General features: G+C 52.8%; 1 protein-coding gene across 1 annotated transcript; it reads right to left on the bottom strand.

The window, feature by feature from the left end:
* Positions 1-377: 377 nt before the first annotated feature.
* On the bottom strand, positions 378-13,100 carry LOC147113168 (epoxide hydrolase 1-like). The gene is made up of 5 exons (XM_085998073.1): positions 12,972-13,100; positions 12,325-12,539; positions 10,626-10,734; positions 3,829-3,954; positions 378-904 (listed from the first exon to the last, which is right to left on the bottom strand). Exons 1-5 carry the CDS (start codon positions 13,058-13,060, stop codon positions 700-702), a joined length of 744 nt encoding a protein of 247 aa, XP_085854199.1. The 5' UTR covers positions 13,061-13,100; the 3' UTR covers positions 378-699.
* Between the last annotated feature and the right edge of the window lie 1,310 nt (positions 13,101-14,410).

Here is a 14,410-nt window from a genome sequence, read left to right as displayed (position 1 = left end):
TACAGCTACAGTTATCTGTACAAAGAGCAGGGGAGTTCTCCCCGGTGTCCTGGCCAATATTTATCCCTCCACTAACATCACTAAAACAGATTATCTGGTCATTATCACATTGCTGTTTGTGGGAGCTTGCTGTGTGCAAATTGGCTGCTGAGTTTCCTAGATTACAACAGTGACTACACTTCAAAAGTACTTCATTGGCTGTGAAGCACTTTGGGCCGTCCTGAGGTTGTGAAACAGAGGCGCGATAGAAATGCAAGTCCTTCTTTCTTACTGGACTTGTGTGTGGACACTGCTTGAGGACAAGACCAGGTTAACGGTGAACCGTATCGCAGCGAGAATCGGGGGAGGGGAAATTATAAAAACAAAACAGCACCTACTCTCAGGCATGTTTATGTTTTATTTTTCAATCCATCATTGAAATAATACATAGAAATCGTTAAACAAGACGCTGACTGTGAATATTGAACCCAGCTCCTTCAATGGGGCAGTGTTCATACCACAACCAGCCATCAAAAGCAACAGTATTTGAAGGTTAGTTAGCAGAAAGTGATTATTGTTCTGAAAGCAGTGATTCGAGTTCATTGGCCTGGTGAATGTGGCAATAGTGCTGGGATTGATTATCCAACAGGTCTTCAGGTTCCAAGGGCGAAGGCACGGGGACCAGATCCCCCAACACGCAGGAACGGCAATATGCAATTCTCAGCCGCTCTTTTCTACACTTCGAACAAAGAGCCGAATATCCTCAGCCAGCAGCTCGGGCTCCTCGAAGGCGGCGAAGTGGCCACCACGGGACATGTAGGAGTACGTCGCAATCTTCTTGTACTTCTGTTTGGCCCAGACTAGCGGCATGTGCATCAACTCATTGGGGAATGCGGCCAATCCGGCAGGAACGTAGACTCCAACCCTGGAAGGGGAAAAGGGAAGAGAGAAGGGAGGGAAAAGCACACAGGCTGAGCCACCGTGAAATTCAAGCGAGAGGTTGTTGGGCTTGAGAAATTAACAGAGATAGGGAGGGGGCGAGGCCATGGAGGGATTTGAACAAAAGGATGAAAATGTTAAAATTGAAGCATTGTAGGGCAGTAAACACAGGGTGATGGGTGAACGGGACTTGGTGCGAGTTAGGATATGGGCAGCAGAGTTTTGGATCAGCTCAAGTTTATGGAGGGTGGAAGATGGTAGGTTGGCCAGGAGAGCATTGGAATAGTCGAGTCTGGAGGTAACAAGGGCATGGATGAGGGTTTCAACAGCGGATGAGCTGAGGCAGGGGCGGAGACGTTATGGAGGTGGAACTAGGCGGTCTTGGCGATGGAGAGGACAGGGAGTCAGAAGCTCAGCTCAGGGTCAATAAGGAGGCCAAGGCTGCGAACAGTCCAATGAATCTCCCAAATACCTCCAACTTACAGGGCAAGTACAGAGTAAAGCTCCCTCTGCACTGTCCCATCAAACACTCCCAGGGCAGGTACAGCACGGGTTAGATACAGAGTAAAGCTCCCTCTACACTGTCCCAAACATTCCCAGGGCAGGTACAGCACGGGTTAGATACAGAGTAAAGCTCCCTCTACACTGTCCCAAACATTCCCAGGGCAGGTACAGCACGGGTTAGATAAAGAGTAAAGCTCCCTCTACACTGTCCCATCAAACACTCCCAGGGCAGGTACAGCACGGGTTAGATACAGAGTAAAGCTCCCTCTACACTGTCCCAAACATTCCCAGGGCAGGTACAGCACGGGTTAGATACAGAGTAAAGCTCCCTCTACACTGTCCCAAACATTCCCAGGGCAGGTACAGCACGGGTTAGATACAGAGTAAAGCTCCCTCTACACTGTCCCATCAAACACTCCCAGGGCAGGTACAGCACGGGTTAGATACAGAGTAAAGCTCCCTCTGCACTGTCCCAAACATTCCCAGGGCAGGCACAGCATGGATTAGATACTGAGTAAAGCTCCCTCTGCACTGTCCCAAACATTCCCAGGGCAGGCACAGCATGGATTAGATACTGAGTACAGCTCCCTCTAGATAAAAGTGTAACCAGTATATTTGGATTTCCAAAAGGCATTTGTAGTAAAAAGTTGCTACGCAAGATAAAGGCACATGGGGTTGGGGGTAATATATTAGCACGGATAAAGGATTGGTTAACAGACAGAAAACAGAGAGTAGGGATAAACAGATCTTTTTCAGGTTGGCAGGCTGTAACTAGTGAGGTGCTGCAAGGATCAGTGTTGGGGCCTCAGCTATTTACAATCTATATTAATGACCTAGATGAAGGGACCGAGTGTAATGTATCCAAGTTTGCTGATGATACAAAGCTGGGTGGGACAGTAAGCTGTGAGGAGAACACCGAGTCTGCAAAGGGATATCGATAGACTAAGTGAGCGGGCAGTAAGGTGGCAGATGGAGTATAATGTCGGGAAATGTGAGGTTATTCACTTTGAGAGGAAGAATAGAAAACCAGAATATTTTTTAAATAGTGAGAAACTTTCAAATGTTGGTGTTCAGAGAGATTTGGGTGTCCTCGTGCAAGAAACACAGAAAGCTAGCATCCAGGTACAGCAAGCAATAAGGAAGGCAAGTGGCATGTTGGCCTTTATTGCAAGGGGGTTGGAGTATAAGAGTAAGGAAGTCTTGCTACAATTGTACAGGGCCTTGGTGAGACCATACCTGGAGTACTGGGCACAGTTTTGTTCTCCTTATCTGGGAAAGGACATACATGCCTTAGATTGATCCCTGGGATGAGAGGGTTGTCCGAGGAGAGTCCAGAGCTAGGGGGCATAGTCTCAGGATAAGGGGTAGGCCATTTAGAACATATGAAGAGCGAGCAGGAGTAGGCCATAAGGCCCCTCGAGCCTGCTCTGCCATTCAATAAGATCATGGCTGATCATCGACCTCAACTCCACTTTCCCGCCCGGTCTCCATATCCCTTCATTCTCCTAGAGTCCAAAAATCTATCGATCTCAGCCTTGAATATACTCAACGACTGAGCCTCCTCAGCCCTCTGGGGCAGAGAATTCCAAAGATTCACAACCCTCTGAGTGAAGAAATTCTTCCTCATCTCAGTCTTAAATGGCCGACCGACCCCTTATCCTGAGACTGTGACCCCTGGTTCTAGACACTCCAGCCAGGGAAACAACCTCTCAGCATCTAACCTGTCAATCCCCCTCAGAATCTTATATATTTCAATGAGATCACCCCTCATTCTTCTCAACTCCAGAGAGTATTGACCCATTCTACACAATCTCTCATCATAGGGCATTGAAGACTGAGATGAGGAAGAATTTCTTCACTCCGTGTTGTGAATCTTTGGAATTCCCTGCATGAAAGGGCTATGGATGCTGAATCATTGAGTATGCTCAAGGCGGCGATTGACAGATTTTTGGACTCCAAGGGGAACCAAGGAATTTGGGGATTGGGGGACAAGGTGGAGTTGAGGTCGATGATCAACCATGATCTTATTGAATTGTGGAGCAGACTCGAGGGGCCGAATGGCCTACTCCTGCTCCTAATTCTTATGTTCTTACACTGTTCCAATCTCAGAACATGCTCGCCAAGTGCACCAGTACAATGCTGTTCTTAAACAATCCACCAGGTGGGGCACTCTTTGCTCTAATTTTCTCCCTTTTAGCGTGTACCAGAGATATTCGACCATGAAACTCCTGGGAATAGCACTTCACACAGGCCCATGGCATGAAATGGGGGGGGAGGGGGGGGGGGGGGGGGGGGGAGGGGGATGTGGGTCATTGGGCAGTTGCCTGCTGGTTGGATTTGGGCCAGAGCACAGACCTTGTCACACAGCCCATGTTAATTCAGAAGGAATCACTTTTCATCACTCACTTGGCATCGATCCTGTTTCTGAAATCCAAGTCCAGGTTCTCTTTGTACATCCGCATGGAGGTGGTGATGGAGCCCGTCACCCAGTAGATCATCACATTGTTCAGAAGCTCGTCCAGAGAGAATTTCCTGGGTTCGCATCAGAGGTTTGGGGGGGGGGGGGGGGGGGGGGCGGGGAGGGAGGGGCGTGAGAGGTCAGAAAGACAGAAATAAAAGTCAAATATATATGAATGGAAAGTCTTGGTGAGGGATCATTAGCAGAAACACTAACATGCATTTCCGGTTCTGCTGTGCCTTTCCAGCATTTTATGTTTGAAACTCAGATCTGCAGCTTCCCACTGTACCCTTCCCTCAGTACCGTTACAGCTCTCAGCACGGTGCACACGCTGCCATTCACTCCCCGTCACTCAAAGGTTCCACTCTCTCACATTAGCAGCAAAACTAGCAACTGGGCCGTCTCTCCTCATCAGGGTGCACAGGGAGCCTGGTCTAAGTGGCCGCAATTCATTTGTCAGCTTAGACAGTAGGCTATTCGACTGTGTGATGCATCGCAGTCAAAAACACAATCCTATCCACACGCACACACTCAATAATGGATCACATAGAACCACAGATGTTTACAGTACAGAAGGAGGCCATTCGGCCCATCGTGTTTATGCCAGCTCCGCGTTAGAGCAATCCAAAACAAATCTGCTCTCTCCCATAGCCCTGTATCTTTGTGTTTCTAACATTGATCCACTTTTCTCAAAAAGGATGCAATGGTCTCCGCCTTAGTCACTCCCTGTGACAAAGCATTCTGACACTCCCACAGTCCTCCAAGTAAAGACATTTCTCCTCACTCTCAGCAACAATTTGAAAGTATGGGCCCTGTTGTGTAACAACTTTGGGTGAAGGTAAGAAACCAGGATGGAAAGGGTTAACCAGCGGACGTCGATGGGAGTTCCGTTAGTGCTCTGCGTTGGCACTGAGCAAACTGCAGCTGTGTGAAAGTTAATAATATTTTGAAATAGCCAATCACTGTTTTGGAATGCCTGACCAGGCGATACTGTATGAGAAAACAGGCTGCAGAAAGAAATAAGATAGCGTGGAAATGCCCTTGGAAAATGCAGATATCTGTGGGGATGCAAGTGTAACAGCTCCTAGAATTTTACATAGAATGTACAGCACAGAAACAGGCCATTCGGCCCTTCAGGTCCATGCCAGTGTTTATGCTCCACACCAGCCTCCTCCTATCCCTCTTCATCTCACCCCATCAGCATACCTTCTATTTCTTTCTCCCTCATGTACTTATTAAATGCATCCAAGCGATTCGCCTCAACTATCCCATGATAGCGAGTTCCACATTCTCGCCACTCTCTGAATTCTCTGTTGCATTTATTAATGACTATCTTATATTTATGGCCTCTAGTTTTGGACTCCCCCACAAGTGGAAACATCGCTTGTTCAATAGGTATCAGATGGGGAGAGAATATGCCGGGTGAAAGGAAATTAATGTTTACATGTGCTAATTACATGCAACTTACAGCACAGAAACAGGCCATTCCGCCCAATTGCTCTGTGCTGCTGTTGAGGACATCCACAGCAAAATGAGCACCATCTGTTCAGACGAGTGGGATAATGTTCACGGGAAAGCGGAGAAACAAAAGGAAGTTCTCGGCAGAGCTGTCGCAGTGACAGGGAAGGGTATAAAGAGAGAGGGATACAGCTAGACGCAGGGCCATGGTGAATCCTCCACACAACAAGCTGTGTTTGACAAATCTCCCGGAAGAGGTCGTCACTGTGTTCCGTTGGTAAAGTTACCCCAGAGTCTGCGGAGATGTGGCCAGAACCTGTGCTGTCTCTTATTGGATTTTAACAATTGAGGAGCACCGGATCTCCGGGCCCAGTGACTTCATCACCTCGACCCCCACTAATATTTCCAGAACCATTTCCCTTTTTATAGTTTTCTCTCAGAATCGCTCCACGTCCTCCAACATTCTCACTTCCACCACCAGACACAAAGTATTTATTTAATATCCCCAACATCACTCAACCAACATAACTGAAAACAAACTATCTGGTCATTTATTTCATCACGGTTTGTGGGAGCTTGCTGTGCGCAAATTGTCTGCTGTGTTTCCCGACATTACAACAGTGACTACACCTCAAAAACATCATGACTATAAAGCACTTTGGGACGTCCTGAGGTTGTGAAAGGCACTTTATAAATGCAAGTCTTTTCTTTCTTTCTTCTCATCATCCCTTTATCGCCTCCAGCAAGATTCCCTCCTTCACACAAGTGCTCCGACCCTCTCTCCAGCTACATAGGATATACGGCACAGAAACAGGCCATTCGGCCCAACCAGTCCATTCGGCCCAACCAGTCCATGGCCACTCGAGCCTCCTCCAGTCTTTCCTCATCTAACTATCAGCATAACCCGCGATTCCCTTCTCCCTCATATGCTTGTCCAGCCTCTCCTTAAATGCTTCAATACTATTTGCTTCAACCACTCCCTGTGGTAGCAAGTTCCACATTCTCACCACTCTCTGGGTAAAGAAGTTTCTTCTGAATTTCTTATTCAAGGGAGAAGCGGAGCCCTCAGGCCGTCCTGGTGGGGGATGGAGGTGCAGAGGGATTGGACATCCAGTGAAAAGGAGACGGTTGGGGCCAGGAAAACTGGAAACTGTTAAAGTGGCGGATGGCCTGAGGGCACCCTGCTTCTTCCTTGAACGGAGGCCCAACCAGTCCCCATCCACCACCACCCTCCTCCACCTGGCTGAACTTGTTCTCACATTGAACAACTTATCCTCTGACTCCACTCACTTCCTCCAAATTAAAGGTGTTGCGATGGGAACCCGCTTGGGCCCTAGCAATGCCTGCCTATTCATGGGATATGTGGATATTCTTTGTTCCAGTCCTACTCTGGTCCCCTCCTTCACCTCTTTTTCCGGTACATTGATGACTGTATCGGTGCCATTACCCGCTCTCGCCCTGAACTAGAAAATTTCATTCACTTTACTTCCAATTTTCACCCTTCCCTCACCTTCACATGGTCCATCTCCGACTCTTCTCTTCCTGGACTTCTCTGTCTCCATTTCTGGCGATCGGCTTTCGACAAACATGCTCTACAAGCCCACCGACTCCCACAGCTACCTGGACTACACTTCCTCCCACCCCGCTTCCTGTAAGGACTCTATTCCATTCTCCCAGTTTCTCCGTCTCATCCGCCGTATCTGCTCCGACGATGCCACCTTCCATACCAGTGCTTCCGACATGTCTTCCTTTTTCCTCAACTGAGGAATCCCCTCTACTGTGGTTGACACGGCCCGTGACCGTGTCCGTTTCATTTCCCGCACTTCTGCCCTCACCCCTTCCCCTCCCTCCCGGAACCACGATAGGGTTCCCCTTGTCCTCACCTTTCACCCCACCAGCCTCCACATTCAACGGATCATCCTCTGCCATTTCCGCCACCTCCAGCGTGATCCCACCACCAAACGCATCTTCCCTTCACCTCCCCTTTCAGCATTCCGTAGGGACCGCTCCCTCCGCGACACCCTGGTCCACTCCTCTATCGCCCACAACACCCCTTCTCCTTCGCCTGGCACCTTCCCGTGCAAGCGCAAGAGATGCCACACATGCCCTTTTACCTCCTCCCTTCCCACTGTCCAGGGCCCCAAACACCCCTTCCAGGTGAAACAGCGATTTACTTGTACTTCTTGCAATTTAATATACTGTATTCACTGCTCACGATGCGGTCTCCTCTACATTGGGGAGACCAAACGCAGATTGGGCGACCGCTTTGCGGAACACCTCCGTTCAGTCCGTAAGGGCGACCCTGAGCTTCCGGTTGCCTGTCATTTTAATTCACCGCTTCACTCCCACTCTGATCTCTCTGTCCTCGGCCTATCACATTGTTCCAATGCAGCTCAACGTAAGCTCGAGGAACAGCACCTCATCTTTCGATTAGGCACTTTACAGCCTTCTGGACTCAACATTGAGTTCAACAATTTCAAACTATAACCCCTGCTCCCGTTTTTCATGCTGTATGATTTTGCCAACCCCATTTGCAACATTTTATCTTTCCTGCCTCTTGCCTTAGCACAGTATATTCCTTCAATTCCTTCCTCCCCTCCCAACCACCCCACCCCCGGCCACCCCCCCGCCCCAACCCCCCCGTCCCCCACCCCACCCAACCCAACCCCCCACCACCACCCTCCCCCACCCCACCCGGCCCCACCCCCACCCCATCTCTGCACCTGCTTAATCTGTTACATTTCCAGCTTTTTCCAGTTCTGATGAAGGGTCCCAGGCCTGAAACGTTAACTCTGTTTCTCTCTCCACGGATGCTGCCTGGCCTGCTGAGTGCTTTCAGTATTTTCTGTTGTTATTTCAGATTTCCAGCATCCGCAGTATTTTGCTACTGAATATAACTAGTTAGTTACTTCTTTTAGGCTTATAAAAGCCTTCACTGTTTGCTTTTATACTGTCTGCTGGTCTTTTTTCAGCCCTTCTAAGCTGCCTTTCCATATCCCTCAGGATTATATTCAGTATTGTTCGCTTTACTTTAATCATGTGCCTCTGTTTTTAAGTTCCAGTATTAGTTTCAAACTCTCTCTATCAACAACACCTATATTGTGCCCTAAATGTAGGACAAAATGTCCAGAGGCCCTACACAGAGGGCGCGAGAACAAATGGACCCGAGCCAAAGGAGGAGATGTTAGAAGGGGTGACCAAAAGCTGGGTCAAGGAGGTGGGCTTTAAGGAGGGTCTGACGAGAAGGGGAGGGTCTGACGAGAAGGGGCAGAGGGACCAGTGCCGCTGGAAGCACAGCTTCTGCTGGTCAGCAAAGAGGGGAAATGCACAAATGGCCAGAGTCAGAGGAGCGGAGCATTCGGAGAGTTCTGGGGCTGGAGGAGGTTACAGAGATAGGGAGGGGCGAGGCCATGGAGGGATTTGAAAACAAGGATGAGAATTTTAAAAAATCGAGGCATTGCCGGACCGGGAGCCAGTGTAGGTCAGCAAGCACAGGGGTGATGGGTGAACAAGACTTGGTGCGAGTTAGGACATGGGCAGCCGAGTTTTGAATGGCCTCAAGTTTATGGAGGGTGAAAGATGGGAGGCTGGACAGGTGAGCATTGGAATAGTCGAGTCTGGAGGTAACAAGGGCATGGATGAGGGTTCAGCAGCACATGGGCTGAGGCAGGGGCGGGGTCAGGCGATGTTACAAAGGTGGAAGTCGGTGGTCTTGGTGATGGAGAGGATATGGGGTGGGAAACCCAGCTCAGGACCAAATAGGATGCTAAGGTTGCGAATAGTCTGGTTCAGACACTGGTCAGGGAGAGGGATGGAGTCAGTGGCTGGGAAACATTGTGGCGGGGACCAAAGACAATGGCTTTGGTCTTCCCAATGTTTAACTGGAGGAAACTGTGACTTATCCAAGACTCTATGTTGGACAATAGGAAAATATTTATTTGTACTCTATGGGCTAGATTTTTGTGGAGCCGTCAGGCAGGGTTTCAGGCGTGTGGAGGGGGGGGAAAATCCCGAATTTGGAAGTCCCGACACCATCCCGCCCAAAACCCCGCTCCACGTAAGTTTCAGGGGCGGCGGGTACCCGCCCCGCACTGGGACCCGCCGAAACCAGGCGGGAAGGGATTAGTGCCAATTAACTGCCTGTTAACAGGTAGTCAACAGGCAGTTTTTAGCCTAATCCCTATTTTGAGGGGTGTCGTGTGGGTTTCCCGATGGCTCCAAACGACGCCAGGTTAGAGCAGGCGGGCCGTTGGGTTGAAGGAGTTGGAGGGGTCGCGATGTCAGTGCTCAGGTGAGCGATGGGTGCATGAGTGTGTTTGGTGTGTCTAAAGTGTGTAAAGAACTTTTACTTACCTGTACTTACCTTAACAGCCTTTCTTCCTGTAGCCGTCGGGAGCGCATCACTCAGCAGGAACTGAAAGCTGAATGGCTGCAATCTGTCAAAAGTGACAGCCTTCAGCTTTGAGTGCCAGTGAGAGTTCTAACTGAGTCTGTGCAGAAGGACTCGTGTTAGAACTCAGACTGTCAGTGTTTGGCAGCTTCAAACAGCTGTAAAACACTGATATTTCATCTGTCAAGAACTCGACAGATGAAATTGCAGTCTGTGACGTCACCTGTTGCCGGGTGGCCCTTAATTGGCCTGCTGGGCGGGCTCAACAAGGTCAATCAAGGGAAAATCACGCGGATTGGCCGGACGTCGAAGTAGGCGGGTCAAAAACCCGAAAGGGGAAGTCCCGCCTTCTTCCCGACAGGTTCGGAAAAATCTACCCCTATGTATCTCATATTTGAAGATTCCCCTCTGCTGATCTATTGACAGTTGCTGACCTTTCTGCTCAGTTAATTTGGGCCAGATCCCCTTTTATCTCACTGAACTTTGCTTTCTAGTTTACCACTCTTAGCTTGGACTCCATGATCCTTCTCTATTCTTCCATTAACACTTCACTATTTCCCCATCTCACACCATTCTTTTGGTGGACAACCAACTAACGGACTTGGGAAGGCCAGCAAACGAATCCCTACTCTTGGCCGGGCTGAGGCCAGCTAATCCAGCACAGACCAGGGATGGAACTTGGGATCTTGCTGCTTCATGTGGTTCAGTACCACACTAGGCGGTGCACTAGGCCACTGCGCCACTGGGGAAGGCCGGTCTTCTGTCAGTTGGGTATACTGTTGGTCATCACTTATTGACTTTAGTTCAAATATGTGAAATTTCACATCACGGCCTCAACTATAAGAAAAGGAAATTCTAGAGAGAGAAATAATAGCGGAGAATATCTGACTTTCCCACCTCGTGAGCCCTCCATCTTCAAGGTCCCGGAAATCCTTGCTGGTCCAGGTTGAAAATTTCTCCAGTATATAGGCAGCCAAACCCACGGGGGAGTCATTCAGTGCACAGCCTGAGAAACACAAAGTGAGAGGGCAATGTTGTACCTCACTCCACAAACCCCTCGATTAGATTCCAGCCTGTAACTCACTCCCGGGTATCTATTATTCTATATAAACCCCCCGAACCCCTCGATTAGATTCCAGCATGTAACTCACTCCCGGGTATGTTATTCTATATATAAACCCCTCGATTAGATTCCAGCCTGTAACTCACTCCCGGGTATCTGTTATTCTATATGTAAACCCCCCCCAACCCCTCGATTAGATCCCAGCCTGTAACTCACACCCGGGTATCTATTATCTATATATATATATATATATATAAAAGAGCTCTTCTGTCTGTCCCGATGTCTGTCCGTTCTCTATACGTTTGAAAGTTACAGAGCGTACCGACGCGAGCGTCGCCTCAAAAGAAAGCTTGCGATTCCGGACCAGTCATAGGCATATTTACGTTTCGGCCGGACAAAAATCCCGCCCGCGGTATCCCAAAAACGTTCAGCGTTCTGCTCATTAGCATGTCATTAGCGACCGTGTGACGTCGAGGTCGACCAATCGGACGGCGGGTTCCTTCCTACAGTTGAGTGTCGAGTGACTCGACGATTGACCAATCCTACGCTTCGGTGACCTGACCGGTCGACCAATCGGTGCGTGTGTGGGCGGGCCTTATCCTTCTGAACCGAGGTGAGTGGCCGCCATCTTGATTTTTCACAATTTTTTCCCCCCACACTTTGTGTGTAAGGGAACTAAGGTAAATATTTTAATGATGTGTTAGGGAATTAAATAACAATTTAATGGGGGGGGGGGGGGGGGGAAAGAAAGAGAGCCTTCGGAAATCGCGGGGGGGGGGGGGGAGCCTCGGGAAATCGCGGGGGGGGGGGGCGGGGAGGAGAGCCTCGGGAAATCGCGGGGTGGGGCGAGCCTCGGGAAATCGCGGGAGGCTCGCGCCGCCCGCACTGACCGCGCATGCGCCGCCCGCACTGACCGCGCATGCGCCGCCCGCCCACAGCGGCCGTCCATCAGCCGCGCGATACGCGGCGGACCTCAGCTCCGGACCTCGGGCGCTAGGCAGGGGGAGGGGCCGGAGAGAGGGAGAGAGGGACAGAGGGGAGGGGAGGGGAGGGGACATGACAGGGAGATGGGGCACACACAGGGGCAGGGAGACCAAGCGCCCCAAAATTGCCCTCGCAACGCGGGGCTCCCCAGCTAGTTCTATATAAACCCCCCGAACCCCTCGATTAGATTCCAGCCTGTAACTCACTCCCGGGTATCTGTTATTCTATATAAACCCCCCCGAACCCCTCGATTAGATTCCAGCATGTAACTCTCTCCCGGGTATGTTATTCTATATATAAACCCCCCGAACCCCTCGATTAGATTCCAGCCTGTAACTCACTCCCGGGTATCTGTTATTCTATATATAACTCCCCCCCCGAACCCCTCGATTAGATTCCAGCATGTAACTCAATGCCAGGTATCTGTTATTCTATATAAACCCCCCCCAACCCCTCGTTATCCTAGATATAAACGCCCTGAACTCCTGGATTAAATTGCAGTTGCTCCTATGTCTCTGTCACTCTGTGCTTACTCACTCACACACCTACCTGGTGTGTCAGGTTTCGTGCCCTGGATGTGCATGTAGCCGGACTCCCTCAGCAGGGTATACACGTTCTTTTTGAAGAACGGATAGATTCGCTCAAAGTCGGTCGGTGTGAATCCGACCAGGGAGGGTAAGTACGGCCCGAGGAGCAGGGAGGGCAGGAGCCCCATTCCAATCCTGGAAATCGGGAAGAAATTCAAGTGGATCCCTTTAACATTCCTGTCAGGAGAGACAAGGGCAGAGTTGACAAGGGCAGAGTTGACAAGGGCAGAGTTGACAAGGGCAGAGACCATGGACACGGAACATGGACAGCACCTTCTACCAATCGCGGGCGCCCTCTACCCACCCCACCGCAACCCTCCCCAAAACCCCCCCTCCCCACACCCCAAAACCCCTCCCCACACCCCAAAAACCCCTCCCCACACCCCAAAACCCCTCCCCACCCCCCAAAACCCCTCCCCACCCCCCAAAACCCCTCCCCACCCCCAACCCCCACCCAACCCCTCCCCAAACCCCCACCCAACCCCTCCCCAAACCCCCACCCAACCCCTCCCCAAACCCCCACCCAACCCCTCCCCAAACCCCCACCCCAAACCCCTCCCCGCTGTGTTTGATGATGTGTGAATACTCTTCAGTAACTGGAAGACTCACCCTGGCTTCATCTGGGCCATGTTGGTAGCGATCAGAGCTCCCCAGTCTCCGCCCTGCAGGTAGAACCCATCGAACCCCAGACGACGCATCAGTTTATAAAAAATACGAGCAGCAGCGATGGTGTTAAAGCCTGGAACCAGCAAACATCACTGTTACTGCACAGCAGGGACCTCCCTCAATATTCCTCCACCCAACTTCATCCCACCCCAACTCAACCCCCAGCCCAACCTCAGCCCACCTTCATCCCAACCCAACCCAACCTCAACCCAATCCCAACCTAACTTCACCCTCGCCCCAACCTCACCCTCGCTCCAGCTCCGCCCCACCCTCGCTCCAGCCCAACCTCACCTCGCCCCAGCCCACCCTCGCCCCAACCCCAGCCCACCCTCGCCCCAACCCCAGCCCCAGCCCACCCTCGCCCCAGCAACCCCTCGCCCCAGCCCCAGCCCCAGCCAGCATCCCCGCCCCCCCTCACCCCAGCCCCCCTCGCCCCCCCCTCGCCCCAGCCCCCCCTCGCCCCAGCCCCAGCTCGCCCCAGCCCCACCCCCCCCCTCACCCCAACCCCCCCTCACCCCAACCCCCCCTCACCCCAACCCCCCCCCCTCGCCCCAACCCCAGCACCCCCCCTCGCCCCAACCCAGCACCCCCCCACCGCCCCAACCCCAGCCCCCCACCACCCCAACCCCAGCCCCCCCCGCCCCCAGCCCCCCCCGCCCCAACCCAGCACCCCCCCCGCCCCAACCCCAGCCCCCCCCGCCCCAACCCTCCCTCACCCCAACCCCAGCCCCCCCCTCGCCCCAACCCCAGCACCCCCCCTCGCCCCAACCCTCGCCCCAACCCCAGCCCCCCCCCGCCCCAACCCCAGCCCCCCCACCGCCCCAACCCCAGCCCCCCCACCGCCCCAACCCCAGCCCCAACCCCAGCCCCCCCCGCCCCAACCCCAGCCTCCCCCCGCCCCAACCCCAGCCCCCCCCCGCCCCAACCCTCGCCCCAACCTCCCCCTCGCCCCAACCCTCGCCCCAACCCCAGCCCCCCCGCCCCAACCCCAGCCCCCCCACCGCCCCAACCCAGCCCCCCCCGCCCCAACCCCAGCCCCCCCCGCCCCAACCCCCGCCCCCCCCGCCCCAACCCCCGCCCCCCCCGCCCCAACCCTCACCCCAACCTCCCCCTCGCCCCAACCCTCACCCCAACCTCCCCCTCGCCCCAACCCCAGCCCCCCCGCCCCAACCCCAGCCCCCCCCCCCGCCCCAACCCCAGCCCCCCAACCCCAGCCCCCCGCTCGCCCCAACCCCAGCACCCCCCTCGCCCCAACCCTCGCCCCCCCTCGCCCCAACCCCAGCCCCCCCCTCGCCCCAACCCCAGCACCCCCCTCGCCCCAACCCCAGCACCCCCCTCGCCCCAACCCTCGCCCCCCCCCCTCGCCCCAACCCCAGCCCCCC

This window comes from Somniosus microcephalus, chromosome 9, assembly GCF_052327205.1.
Source record: "Somniosus microcephalus isolate GS21.2 chromosome 9, FLI_Smic_1.0, whole genome shotgun sequence".
Taxonomy (NCBI): domain Eukaryota; kingdom Metazoa; phylum Chordata; class Chondrichthyes; order Squaliformes; family Somniosidae; genus Somniosus; species Somniosus microcephalus.
This window is presented reverse-complemented; position numbering and strand designations above follow the sequence as displayed.